The sequence below is a fragment of the Urocitellus parryii genome, chromosome 3, assembly GCF_045843805.1.
Source record: "Urocitellus parryii isolate mUroPar1 chromosome 3, mUroPar1.hap1, whole genome shotgun sequence".
Taxonomy (NCBI): Eukaryota; Metazoa; Chordata; class Mammalia; order Rodentia; family Sciuridae; genus Urocitellus; species Urocitellus parryii.
This window is the reverse complement of record NC_135533.1, coordinates 91,012,108-91,026,022: the sequence shown is the minus strand read 5'-3', so window position 1 is coordinate 91,026,022 and position 13,915 is coordinate 91,012,108. Positions and strand designations below refer to the sequence as shown.

Here is a 13,915-nt window from a genome sequence, read left to right as displayed (position 1 = left end):
TTGGCCCACACAGCACCAGCCACCTCCCAGTCTCTGTGCCTTGGGCCTAAGGCAGAAGCAGGCAGATGGGTTTGATATTGGCTCCTGAGGATCTCAATCCCTTTTGGACTCCTCAGTTGGCAACTAGGACACAAAGGAGAAGCAGTATGAGACTCAGGGAGGGAAAGGAAAATGAGAAATGAGAAAAGAGACAGGAACACCATCAACACTTTCTCCTCAGAGGAGCATGCAAGTAAATCATATATCATCCAAATGACTTCACATTAATATAGCCATAGTATACTACTCCTGTAGCCAGCAGGAATTTCCCATAGCACACCAATAAAGAAGAATGAAAACAAAATTGCTAAAGGGGATTATTTAATTGAAGGAAAAGATGACTAGCAAAGCTGAGACTTAAAACATGCTACCAACAAAGTCAGCATTTTTATGTGATTCATTACTAAATTATTTTGCGCCCCCACAGAATCAATGGGTTAATTAAAGGAAATTATTCTGATTACAAATAACTTGGTCATGTCATGTTTTTATACCAAATTAGTCAAGAGGGGTCAAACCGATATGCAAATTTTAAAAATCAGCAAATCTTAAAAAGTTCCTGAAAAAAAAAAAAAAAAGCTATTGACTCACCTGTAACCATTTCTTATTCACTGACAAATGGTAGTTTTTCAAGTATTTAGACAATGGCCAGTTTTCTATTTAAAAATGTTGAATTGTATAAAAGACCAAAATAAGAGTTACAAACTCCAGACATTTCAAAAGTGAACTCTAACTCAGAGGAATCTGAATTATGATTTTGATTCTATAAAAAAAAAGTGTGATATTTGTAATAGAATTTGCCTAGTGGAATGTGTCATCTTATTAAGGAAACCCCAAATCGGTAATATTTGTACACAGAAATACCCTCCTTACTGCCTCCCTTCTCTCTGTTGCAAACATAAGCTCTTGAAAAGTTGTATGAATATGTGTAACTACTTTATTCTTTGTCCTTAAAGAAAAATATAGACATTTCTTTGAAGGATGGGGGTGGATAAAAGGAATCAAATTCCAAGATTACCTATGTATATGTCTGTTCATAATATCAAGATAATATTCTTTAGTCCTGTAAAGACTGAGAAAAAATATATCTCAGCCATGGTACTGAGTATATTTTCACATTCCTTTTAGAAATTTCATCAATGAGCAAAAATGTACATGTCTGTGATGTCATGTTTTTTCTTTGGATCAGAGTCATACAGAGCATCAGGGTCACACAGATCAGTTGTCCATGATGAAAGTGGGAGAGGTCAACAAGCAGAAATGTAAGTGGCTGTGGGGAAGGGTTTGAATTTGTCCTTGGAAGACAGGAGTGCAGGACAATGGCACCCAAGCACCAACAGCCCACTGTCCATGGACTCTAGCCATCAAAGAAACAGTCCTACCATGTAGTCACTGTCACACAGATGCTATAGATAAAAGATCTGGAACTCAGCTGAGCCTCAGGGGCACACAAATTGAAAGCAGCAGACTCGGAATTGGGTCCAGTCTGGTTTAACCAGGGGCTCCTTCTCAATTCATTGCCTCATAAAAAGTCACCCTAGAATCCCAGATATTTGATCCTCCTGGAGTTCCCTTGAGAAGAGAATCACCTTTCTATACAGCACCCTGTTTGTTTTCTTCTCCTGCTGTATAAGTGTCTGGAAGAAAGGAGAAAATTCCAGGGTCTGCCCATCATGAGCCACCTCACTTCAAAATGCTTGAGAAAGCATTGTTTTATTGGAGACTGAGATCAGCAGCAGGGTATATGGGAGACAGAACTGCCCTGCAGTCTAGTTCTCCCTTCCTGAGTGCCTCTGTCCTTCCCAGGAAAGGGTGGCAGGCTTTCGGGGACACTCTGCTGCTACACAGTGCCACCGATGAGCACAGCACAAGCCCACATCCCAACCTCTGAGCCTACATGTACTAAATTCCAAGAGCTTGCTCAGGAGCTTCGCAAACTGAGCATCAAGCCCCTAACTCGTATGAGCAATTTCCACTGTGTATCTGTAGTTTCTGTGGCACCTTTAAAGGGCAGAAGTGATGGCCATCTTCTCTGCTCATGCATGTCAAAGTTATCGCTTCTCACAACTTTTGCCAAGACATTCACCATATTCTTGCTGTAGTCCAAGGATCATAGCACTAATTAAATCACCAAATGCCAAAGCAATAGAAATTTGGAAAAAGGGACTAATCTCTGCAGGCCTGCACTCCAACTTTTGTTTCATGACAATCTTCTGAAATGGGATAAAAACCCAATGGTAGATAACGGAAGCTCTGGGAGAAGCAAAACCTTTCCATTCTATTTTAAACAGAGAAGAATCCAATCCAAATCTTTGAGTGTAATGGAAGAGCTTCCAGAAGAGGCTTTCTTCTTGTTTGTTATTTAAGCACTACCGGACACAGCAGTGAGGTATTAGGGAGCGCTCAATATGTATGGTCTCTTTGCTGAGCACGTGTTGGCCATCCCACTCAATCTGAGTGGCAACCCTTCAAGGCAGCTTCCTTTGTTATCCCCACTTCACAGATAGGCTAACTGAGGTTTGTAGAGCTCGGGTAATTTTCAAGGTTGTACAACCTGTCTGAGTTTCAAGCTCTGGGAAACCACATAACTCTAATTGCTGTACTCTACAGCTTCCTATCAGATCTTCAAGGGAAGATGTTTAATTCTAAATGAAGCCGGGTTTCTCCAAGCAGTTAACTCACTTAGTCTCCCATTCAGATCCTTCGATTTCAGTAGAAAAGGGATGTGGCCCATGTAGAGAGGGAATGCAAGGAGGAGAAAGAAGGGAACCCGGAGAACTCAAATTATAGCAGGAAAATGTCTTGAAAGAGCTAAATGTATGACTTGGAGCCAAATGGTTTGGCAGATGCAGCCATGTTCGTGGATGTGTGATGACAGGGATAGTCTTTTTTCCACCCCACTTTAAGCTGCCTTTATAGAGCTTTATCTTTTATGTCCAAAGATCAAATTAAAAAATATCACATTTAATGAGAGCTAGGGGAAATAAACTGGTGGCAATTAAAGAGTAAAAATAACCTCTCTGTGGTTGCAGACCACAGGAGTTTCCTAATTTTAAGAGGCACAGGCAAATCACTTAAACAAGGCCTTTTGGGCTGTGTTCGGCTCATGTTTCCTGCCCCACCCATCGTGGTTACAGTTATAGGCAGCCATAGCCCTTGAACCTGTGGAATTGTGCAGTAAATGGAAGTACAACCAGGCCAAACTCAGCAACTCACGAACGCAATCTTGTGGCACGGAAGTCAAATTCAAGATGTCTTTGTAGCCAGTTGCATTGTGTAGGAGGTAGCTAAACAGAGTCAAAAGAGGTCATGGAACTGACTATTGGTGAGAGCCCTTCCTTCCTCCAACCTCAAGCTCCTTATTTTCCCTGTGCACATTTGGTCTGGACGAGGCCATGAGACTGACCTGAACTCTTTCTCAGACCTAGAATAACAGAGTTCATGCACACCCCCAAAGCTGGCCAGAGTGATTTGATATCCCATCTGAGGAAATCATCTCTGCCCTATATCACTGTGGTTTAGGCCAGAACTTGGGAAACCCTCCATAATCTTAGGGTCAAGCTAACACCCTGGAAAAGCCCTGGGGTGTCATCAGCTTTTCTGTAAACCTGTAGACACACAAAACTACAGAGTGGCCTAGAAGTTCACCCTAGAATACTTCCTAGAATTTCCCAAATGGAACATCATGTGAAGCTGACTCAAGACAAGATCGGCTACTGAACAGAAAGAATTGGAGAGGCCTTGTTTTGCATAGCAGGAGATTTGACAAACTCTATTCCAAGATCAAGTCTATCCTAGATCCGTAACCCCACCCCATTCCCAGAACATTGTACTTACCTATAGAAAGTAGCATAGTCCACTGTTGAGTGGCAGGTCTGAAACTCCCAAGATTTGAGCTTCTGGCATTCCCGATGGGCTCGGAGCTTTACTTTCACCGTCCCTTGACACAGCTCAGGAACTGGTTTCCTCTGGGGTCTGTTGCAGAACTCGTTGGACTCCACCCTCCAAGATTCAGCAAAGTCATCCACATCAAATTTGAAGTTTCCATCTCCACCAATTAAGTCATCACGTTTGTGTCCATTGTAGTTGCCACACAGGCCACACAATTTGCCCTTGAGATGAGGGGCAGCCATGACCTCTACAAAACTGTCTCCATCCCAGGATATTTCCAAACCTAGAGGAGAAGGAGGGGAGAAGGGAGTTCAACCACTCCTGAATCTCCCAATAATTTCCATGTGTCCATAGCTTTACTTGGTACATACAGCCATCGTCTTCTAACAAGGAACACTTTAAGTCTATCAAATTCTTGGTTATATTTTGATCTGACCACATTAAATATTGTATGAATTACATAAATCACTTATTTGTTGGGATTGAGATTTTTAAATTTAATGAAGTTTGCTCTTAAAATATCCATGTACCCCTGGTTTGACCACCCTACTCTGAGGTTTATATTTTTGTCTTCTCCTAAAGTAATTATATTACTCTAAATTGTGCTTCCTGTATCCAATGACTATAGTGTGGAAACAGAAAGAAACAAAGACTATAATTCTTTATGTTATTTTTGTTTCTTTATCCAAAAATTCCCCCATGTAAGTATTTACTCCAAATATCACAGGAAAATTTCCAAGTTGTTTATTATAATCAGGATATTAAAGCAATAAATAGATAGCTTCTGAATACATCCTCCTCAAGGGATGATACTTAGATTAGTGCAAACATGTGCTCCTTCATTATTTTATGTTTATTCCTGAGACATGAGCTGCTGACCCATGTTTCCTGGGGTTTGTTGGGAAATCTTTACACCATTCATCTCTCTGCGGCCTCCAATGCAAGAACTCTAATGAGTTTCAACATTTGAGGCAGCACTAGAGGTTACCAGGCCATGGACAAAAGTTCCTCTTGTGCATCCATCATCAGGCCAGTACTTCCTTGTTCATCAAGAAAACTGTCTTCACTCCAGGAGGCAGATGACCAAAGACCCTTCTGGGTTTGCTGAACTAATTATCTAAAATGTTGGAGGGTTTGTCTAAAAACATGCATACTGGCCCAATAGTTCCCAGAGCCACTCTAGCCAAAGATTACCCTGAATGGGGGCATTTTCTATCTCATGTAGGACAGCCAGCTTATGTCACACAGCAGAGCTAAGTTTAAATAAGAAGAAACACTCTCAACTCCATTCTGATGTTTTGAGTGGAGACACTGGTCTTTGTGAAAAACCTTTTAAGGTTCAACCCAAAGTAAATGACTATTTTTCCTAGTTTTCCTTCCTTTTGTGTGTGTTGTCAACTTTTCTTAACTGTTCTCATGATGATCCCCTGGCAGTGCCTGAGCCCTCCTGTGGATGACAGCACTATTTACCAGGGAATGCCCGAGAGTCACTCATGGCATGGGCTCTTGGGAACATCTACAACAGGTCAATGTGCATTTCTACACTGAGACTTCCCCTTAGTCACTGTCACTGTCTCCCAAGAGTGGCAACTACAAAGGAAATGTCTTTTTTACAGAAAACTCTCTGCTGATTTTTTAAAATTTTACCCTCTTGGGTTCCTGACAAAACTAGTCTTTTATTTTGCCTGTTATGAGCCTCTGGAAAGAGAAAATTGTCTTTTCTCCTCAAAGGCTTTGTCTTTTATTCTAAAAGATCAAGATTAAGCTGATGAGCAAATGTTCAGAAGTTGGGGGATGAGGTGGTGAGGGGACAGGAGAAAGAGGGGAAGAGAGGGAAAAGGAGGGTGAAGAAAGAGAGACTGAGAATGGCTCTAGTTGGTATGTGAAATTGGCATATGGCAAAAATATTAGAGTAACGGAAGTGAGCTCAGGAAGAAACACTCAGAGGTAAGACTCTTCAGCTAAGTCTGAACACAGTCTGAGAAGAGAAATGGTGGCCCAAAAAGCTTTCCAGTGAGAAGCCCACACAACCATCACAGGACAGTTACTTCAGGGAGAATTATTGGTAAAATAAACTAGTGGTCTAAAGCTGGGCTTCTTGAGCAATAAACAGAACGGCCCATAAGGAAATCACTGTGTGGGTAAGTGGAAGGAACAGAAGCATTCTTACTCCAAGGTGAATGACAGAGAAGATTTCTTGGTTAGAAGAAAGAGGCTGGATTCAGAAGAGCAATTAAATAGATCTGGAAAAAGGAGGAAAAAGGCGGCCACAGGGTGTGTTTTCCTGGGAGTAGCATAATGAAGAGAAGACACTAAGGGGGCCAGGTAAGGAGAGAAGGGACACACTGCTAAGACATCCACACCCTGGGCTGACCTCCCAACATGGATCTCTGTGAGAAAGTGGTGTCAATTCTGACAACCACAACTTTCGCATAAAACAATTTCTCTTTCTTTACACTCCATTAACTAACACATTATCTGGCACACAGTACATACTTAATAAGTGAATAAATTACCCTTGTAATGGTGATGCATTGAATCTGCAAAACCAAAGAAATTGTAAGTTTCATGCTAGTTAAGACACTAAAATAACCATTTTGAAAGAAGGCAAACAAACTATAAAATGATTTGTAATACACTCTCCAAGGTATAGAAGAAACTTGACCTCCCAAGCTTGTAGCCGGGCAGCTACTCAGCAAGAGACATGAGGGGAGAAAATCAATTCCAAACAAAGTCTAACTTCTAGAGCATGATTCCAAAGACTTTTCCATGTTGCAAAATTTTCCAAACTACAAATCTCTTTCCTAGACAGCAGGCAAATACTATTCTTCCAAGTGCCACAAATAGTTGAGAATTTTACACCCAAAGGAACTCCAATATCATTACTGACAATGATATAGTAAGTTTGAGATTTTGGGCAACTGAGTTCATTGGAATTCAACTCACAGTGAACAAATCAATCACTGTGTTCTTTCTTCACAGTGGACTGGTGGTCCACACATGCTTGGAAAGTTGTAGACCCACTGCGTTTTAGGTAAACACTCCTCAAAACCCATGACAACTCATTCATAAAAACATGGCTTCCAAAGTAAGAGAATAATTTGTTATTCACTCTCTTTTTCAATCTTCTTGTTGTTATTATTTTAAGAAGATTTTTACAGAACAATGCTAGGCTTCACACTGGGGAGAAATGACTTATTTGACATGGGATGACTTTGACTATCTCTGTATCACTTACATATGTGTCCACGTGAGTCCTTTTGCCCTCTGAGAGTAAAATCCACACAAAGTTGATTGCAGTCATGAAAGGCAAAAATACTAATAAGTTGTAATTGAAGGAATGTATTTTAACTAAGGATCTTATGAGAGGAAACCATCATGGAAGTGTTTGCGGGGCTGTGGGTAGTCCTTTCTGCAGCTGGGTTGAGTTGGCCAATTCTCTGCATGGGAAATTGGGTAGAAATAACTGGCAGAGTCAGAAGACTAAAGCTGAAGCACATGTCCCATCTGGGGATGTGAGCAGCAGCTACATTCCTTCCACTTTAGGAATGACCTTCCTATTTCCCCTTCTCTGAGTAACTGCTTTACCAACTGACTCCTCACCCTCAAGAAGAGTAGACAAGGCCACAAGCTGGGTTTGTTGTTTGTGCGGTTATTCTTTCCTTTGGGGGATGTTTATTTGCTTTGATTTGCTTATTGATGCTTTTGCTGCTGTCCACTCCAAGGGGAGAAGAGATGCAAAATCTATAGACATTTCACAGTAGTGTGTGAAAATGGATGTTTTGGGGTTTTTTTCCCGCTCAGATTTTATACCAATGGGATAGGAATAGAATACATTCTTTCACTTCAAAAACTATAGAGAAATACCAAGAATAAAATAAAAAGCTGCTTTCCAGTGTGTTAAAGATTTCAGGCGGAGCTGATATACCTCTTCTAGGTAGAGATGATGTAGTACAGAGTTGGCAGAAAGGAAATACATTTTTAAATTATTTGCTAAGTGTCGAGAGTTGGGGCAGGGTGTGTGGTGGAGGTGGATAATGCTTAACCCACCAAGCCTTGTCACAGCCCACTTGTTAGCCTAATTCCACCCAATCTCCATGGCCACCTGTGCTACTCTGATGGATGTAGCATCATGAAGTGCTGAGTCCATAAATCAGAGAGGCAAAAGACAGGCCTCTCCATCTCCCTTCCCCCAGCTGCAGGCCTGATTTAAGCTCCTATTTTGAAGACAGTACCCTTTGATCACATGATTTTATGAAATAAAACAAAAATCTGGTGGAATAATACCCTAAGGAAATACTGTGATATTTTAAATAGATGATCAATAGTTGATAAAAAGGAAATGTCCCTAAGGGGTAGTTGAAACTAAGATAGTCAGACCTGGGTGCACACACTACAGTCTAGAAATCAAGTTGTGCCATTGAAAGGATAAGTTTAGTGCCCAGAGGAATGCAGCTCTTTCCTAGGAAACAGGCTCGTGCAATTTGTGCGCTACAGAAAATCGTTCATCTGGAGTGTTAGGCATGCCATAAAAATGACTTACATCGTGGAAACATAGATGGAAAAATAAATTGTAAGACTGAGTTCAAGGCCTAGAATAGTTGAATTTACTAATTGAATTATGGTATTTATGGCCTATTATTATTTTCTTAGCAGTCTCATCCTTTTGCTCATTTTTATGACATGGAATCCTTACCAAGAGTACACTTATTCCATCACATTTTGCCAGCTGAGCATGGAACAGATTTGAACCTCCTAGGCTGTTAGTCATCTTCAAGTACCCAGGATTTCTTTGATAACTGGGCTGTGGCTGACTAATAATTCCCATATCAGTAGACTTCACTGTGTTTGGGCTGACTTGAAAATGAAAGACAAGGTGTTTCTAATTAGTGCTATGTAATAATGGGTCATCTTGTACATGCTTTATAGGGAGCCGAAAAGTGTTTGTCTCCTTTAAAGAAATTAACTGGGGCCTATATTTGCAGAGCAGCATGTCTTTTGGATACAAGAACAGGTGTATGGATTTTTCTGAGCAAGACTAATGTCTTTAAAGTTGAATCAGTAGACCTCTTCACATCTGCAAAGTAAAGAATGGGAATTTTTCCATTTTACTGAATGCTCCAATACATAAATACTTAGAGTTGTCTCACTGAAATTATGATATATTCACTAACTCAAAGCTCCATGGACTTTTCTTGGCTTCTTGCCTTTGTTCAGCTAAGCTGGCATGCCATAGGTTCAAATCAATTTGTCAAAATATATTCTGGCCTTAACTGAAACAATTATCAGGGTCCTATAGGTATGGCAGACATAGTTTCTATGGACCCTCAAAAATGCCTATTCTATCAAATGGTTCCCTTTCGAATCTACATTGTCCAAAAATACTAGAACTCACTCAGTTGATGCCTTTACACTGTTAAATGCTCTCTAATGCAAAAGCAAAAGTTCGCTGATTTCCTTGAAGTTTCATGCTTAAAGAAATAAGAGTGCACAGGAGAATACGCAACCCAACATCCAACTAACTAACAACATGTGTTAACCAAAGGTGGAAACCATACACAATGTCATGAAATGTGCAAATAAGCTGAATTCATTCTCTAGGGCTGAAAATCAGGAACCTAATTCCTCTTCTAAAATGTTTTTCTTAGGTAGCACCTGACAAAGACTTGAGCCTCAGAGATCACTAGCAGCCATGAACAGTGGCCTAGTGGGAACAGATCTGCTCATGGAGTAGAAATGCAATCCAGTGGGCATAAGGCAACAGAGGATGCTAAGAGAGGACCTCAATCACCAGCTTCATGTGCCCAAGCCCCAACTGAGGGTGAACTTTCGAAGCAAGCCTCCTAAGTATTCTCTAACAGAAGACAATGGTTTGGGCCATCAATTCATTGAGTAGCCTTCCCTAGGGGATGGGACTGCTGTTCATATGGGGTTCTAGTCACCCCCCACTCCCATCTGCACACTTACACGTAGCAGCCTCTTTTTCCTTAACATAGGATGACCCAGCGGGATGAAGGCACCCGGCATCCTGTGTATATAGCAAAAGTATGCAAGAATCAGCTCTTCTGATGTGGACATTTTATGTTTCTTTTAAACATCACTGACACTAAGCTGTTTGCTTTTGAGGATTCCCGCCCTACTTCTTGGACAGAGGCTAACAAGGAAACCTTCTTTCTCACAGATGTGAAACTGTTATGCATAACCCGCTGAGCTAGGAGAGACGCTGACAATTCCAAGCCCAACATTAACAGCCTAAAATAGCCACAACACTTGAGAGAGGTTATTTGATGAGTACAACGGCTATTTTTAGAATGAGGATGGAAAGGGTTCTGGATGTCAGAAAATTGCAAGACTGGCGTTCAATTGCAAGGATCCACGTGGTACAAACATCCTGGGTCATTCTGTGGCATCTTGGGGATGTGCCTTTTCCCTGGGCAGGGAGGAGGCAGGTGAGGTCAGAACACTTTTCTGCCTCTGGGTTCCCCTCCTGCAGGAGGAGCGCTCTAACCAGGGTCTGCTGCCGCTGGCGATGGTAAGGTAAGTAAGAAGGAGGCCACAGAAGCCCCACCTGCTCTGGTGGTCACTTTCAAGAGGTAGCCGTCCAGGTCGATGTGGAAGTGCGGTGCGTGGCAAGGGAGCGCGATGCGCGAGCCGTTCCAGCGCACGGTGAGGTGCTGCTGAAGGCTGATGGTGCTCTCACCCAGCACCAGCTCCACCGACTTGGTCCAGGAGAAGGAGCGGGTCCTGCGGGCATCGTTCTTCACCAGCACCTGAAAGGGCGAGGCAGGGGAGGAGCAGTCTTTTGTCAAAACGTACTGACAGGTCCCCTGAAAGTTAAATGTCCGTCCGTCAAAAGTGTTGTAGTGGGGATCTCCGAATACCGTGCAAACACCAGGCTCTGCGGATGAGTGAAAGATAAAAGCAGGGTCACAACCAAGCGAAGGATTCAGAGAAATCAGGGGTTCCTGCAATAAACATGAAAGGGGCATCTGCCGGGTAAAGGAGGCCATAACAGAGATGTGCTAAGGGAAATCAACTTTAAAAAAAAAAATGGGTTGTTATAAAAAGTTTGACTCATTTTTTACTTCTGGTGCTTTTATATTTAAAAGTTATTTATAACATCTCTGAAATTTTAAGGCATCTCCATTTGTAACCTCCATGTGCTTCTTTAGATAAGGGAAACTAAACTCAGGCCATTAAGAGCTAGCCTTACTTCATAACTGACATAAACAAGGGCAAATTAAGTGCATAACTAAAAATGGCAACTAGCAAATGACACTACTAAAACATTAGTATTAGTTCCACTTAACCAACTGGAAAAATTCAGAAGCATGATATACTAAATGTTACCCATAGTTCTAAAGATAATTACGATATTCAACTCTCACATATTTGCTAAGAAAAAAAAAAAACAGAATTGCCAAATAGATGAATGTCTACAAGTGTCATGAAACAAGTTACTGATCAATATTTGCAGATTTGTTTGGTAAGTTTTCTAGAAATACAAGATTCTTATATTTTTACCAAATAAAAAAATCTAAAGTTGGAAAAAATATAAATCAGAGAGCCCATCATTTAGTACATTTAAGAAATTCCAATGAATTCATCACCCTGAAATATCTTTAATTCAAATATTTATGAGACCAAGGTAAAGTTTTATACTTTGGAGCATCTCAAAAGTTATATAACAGAAAATTAAATATTGTTCCTTTTTTAAAACAAAACTTGGCATTGGTTTGTTCTCTGTGTAAAGATATTTTATCTGTTTCCAAAGAGGCATGAACAACCAGGAAATGAGGAATTTATTTAGAGAAATTAGTCCAAATGATGAAAGAACTATAATAAAAAGAGCAATTTCCAGTCAACATCCAAATAATAATCATGTCAAGAATAAAACACCAGGTCAAGAACTTGAGAATGTCCTACAAACAACTGCCCTAAATATCTCCAGGAAGGACTGAGCCCAGACAGACCACGGATATGCCGACTGGTCTGATAGGACCAATGGGATCCAATGCAAACATTTGCTTTTAATTTTAAGGTGTTTGGAGAGTAATGTTTTATGTTATGGTACATTATGTCATTTCAGATGTCAATTTCATGTGACTCCACACAAATCATATATATTTGACATTTGCTAAGTTAATTATTCTAATTGGTGTTCCTTGTCAATATTTGACGTTGATTCACGAGAGAGAGAGAGAGTGTGTTTAGGGTATGTAGGAGAGTTTCAGTGAACAAATACGCTGATGAATATATAAAAGGCACTACCCAGAGGGGAACTGTAGAAGTGGGTGGGTTCAGCAGTCATATTTGAATTCATCCTCCATTTCTGATCCTTTCTTATTTTTCTCTTGGCCATTTTTTCCTGCAGCCCCAATTTTACTCTGCTTATTGCTTCACATCATATGAGCCCCCCCACCTTCCTAATTCCATATATCCTCTACTAGTATCTCCCATCTAACCTCTGCCTGGTGCATTTTCCAGTCATTCTCAGTGGGATTACTCCTGGAATTCTCCTAACACATATCTCCCTTGCATTCTGATAAAAAAAAAAAAAAAAAACTCTCCCTGTCATCAAAATGTTAACTTTTGGGATTGGGCAAGGCGGTTCTTTGAAGTGCCTCAAGTGATATCAGGAGAATGATGGTTCCAGTTTAATGCGGCTATGAGCCACAAAAGGAATGTGTCTTAACCTGATTACCAAATTCAAGAGAAGGTTTTTTTTCAGGTTCTTAACTCTACCTATTCAGCAAGGAAGTCCAGAACCAATCAAGGCTTCTGAGCTTGGAACAGATGGACCTCAGCTTGCAAAAGCCAAAGCACAACGTGCTGAAGGAGCTAAAATTGCACTCCCAAGGGTGTTCTCTCTGCTCTGTGCAGAAAGGAAATGCCCACAGCTGCTGTCCATGTCCTGCTGTGATGGCCTACACAAGGATGTTCCTACAAGGAACAACCAAGTACCACTTCTCTTGATATCCTAACTGCAACTACATCAAAATTATCATTAATGAAAACATTTGCCAAGCTAACATGTACCAAGAATTCACTACATACCCTAGCATTCTTCTACATACCTATAATGATGGATACATCATCAGAAACTATATTTAGATTGTCTCCTAACATTCAATATATGGCTAAGCACTTTGTAGTACATCATAAAATGAACTATAAAAAAGTTTGTGAATTATGTTCATGACTGAGGAAATGCTTATAGCATAAAGTGGAAAATAGGAAACAAAAGTCTATGCTAATATGTTCTATGATTTTTTTTCTTTTTCTTTTTGAGATAGGGGTCTTGCTACGTTGCACAGAGTGGCCTTGAATTCTCAATCCTCCTGCCTCAGTCACCCAGCTAGCTGGGATTACAGACTTATGGCACAGCACCCAGTTCTTTTGAGGATAATAACTATCTTCAAATAAATATATCCACACACCAAAATTACAAACAGTGGCTATTTCTTGATAGCAGAATTATGATTGACATTTGCTTTTTTTTTTTCTTTCTTCTGTGGTTTTTCTGGTTTTATTTTGTTTTATTTCTGGTTTTATTTAGGTAGTCAAACTCTAGACTCTACTAATTTATTTACTCATGTAGATAAGACCAATTGCATAACAAAACAAATCCTCAAAGAAGCAAAAGAAACTGTCCCAAGTTGCCCTGGGGAAGCCCGGAGCATGCTCCTAGCTGAGAAAGAGGCAATGGGGTAGGTCCAGAGAGACCCTGGGTAAGGGAAATCATGTGTGAATTTGACCCTTAAGAGAGAGATTTTTCAAGAGTCCCTCCTTGTGGAAGAGAAGGATTTGGAAATCTGAGTGATTTCTGCATGTAACAGCAACACAGAAGAGGCCAGCAAAATTTCATGACTGTGGGGATGCTTGAGAATTATGTGTTGCATTTGGGGACATTTGTATCACGAGCTAAAATAATTTTGAAACTTTGGCCCCTTTCCCTGGCACCTCAAGCTCTCCATGCCAGATC

The 13,915-nt window shown here is 40.6% G+C and overlaps 1 protein-coding gene across 1 annotated transcript in view; it reads right to left on the bottom strand.

Annotated features, from left to right (window-relative positions):
• LOC113181967 (BMP-binding endothelial regulator protein) overlaps positions 1-13,915 on the bottom strand; it is a 107,955-nt gene that overhangs the window by 59,824 nt on the left and 34,216 nt on the right. The window contains exons 7-8 of the mRNA XM_077796438.1: positions 10,499-10,828; positions 3,877-4,213 (exon numbers count right to left, since the gene is read on the bottom strand). Coding sequence (XP_077652564.1) covers positions 3,877-4,213; positions 10,499-10,828 — 667 coding nt within the window. The remainder of the gene's footprint in view (positions 1-3,876; positions 4,214-10,498; positions 10,829-13,915) is intronic.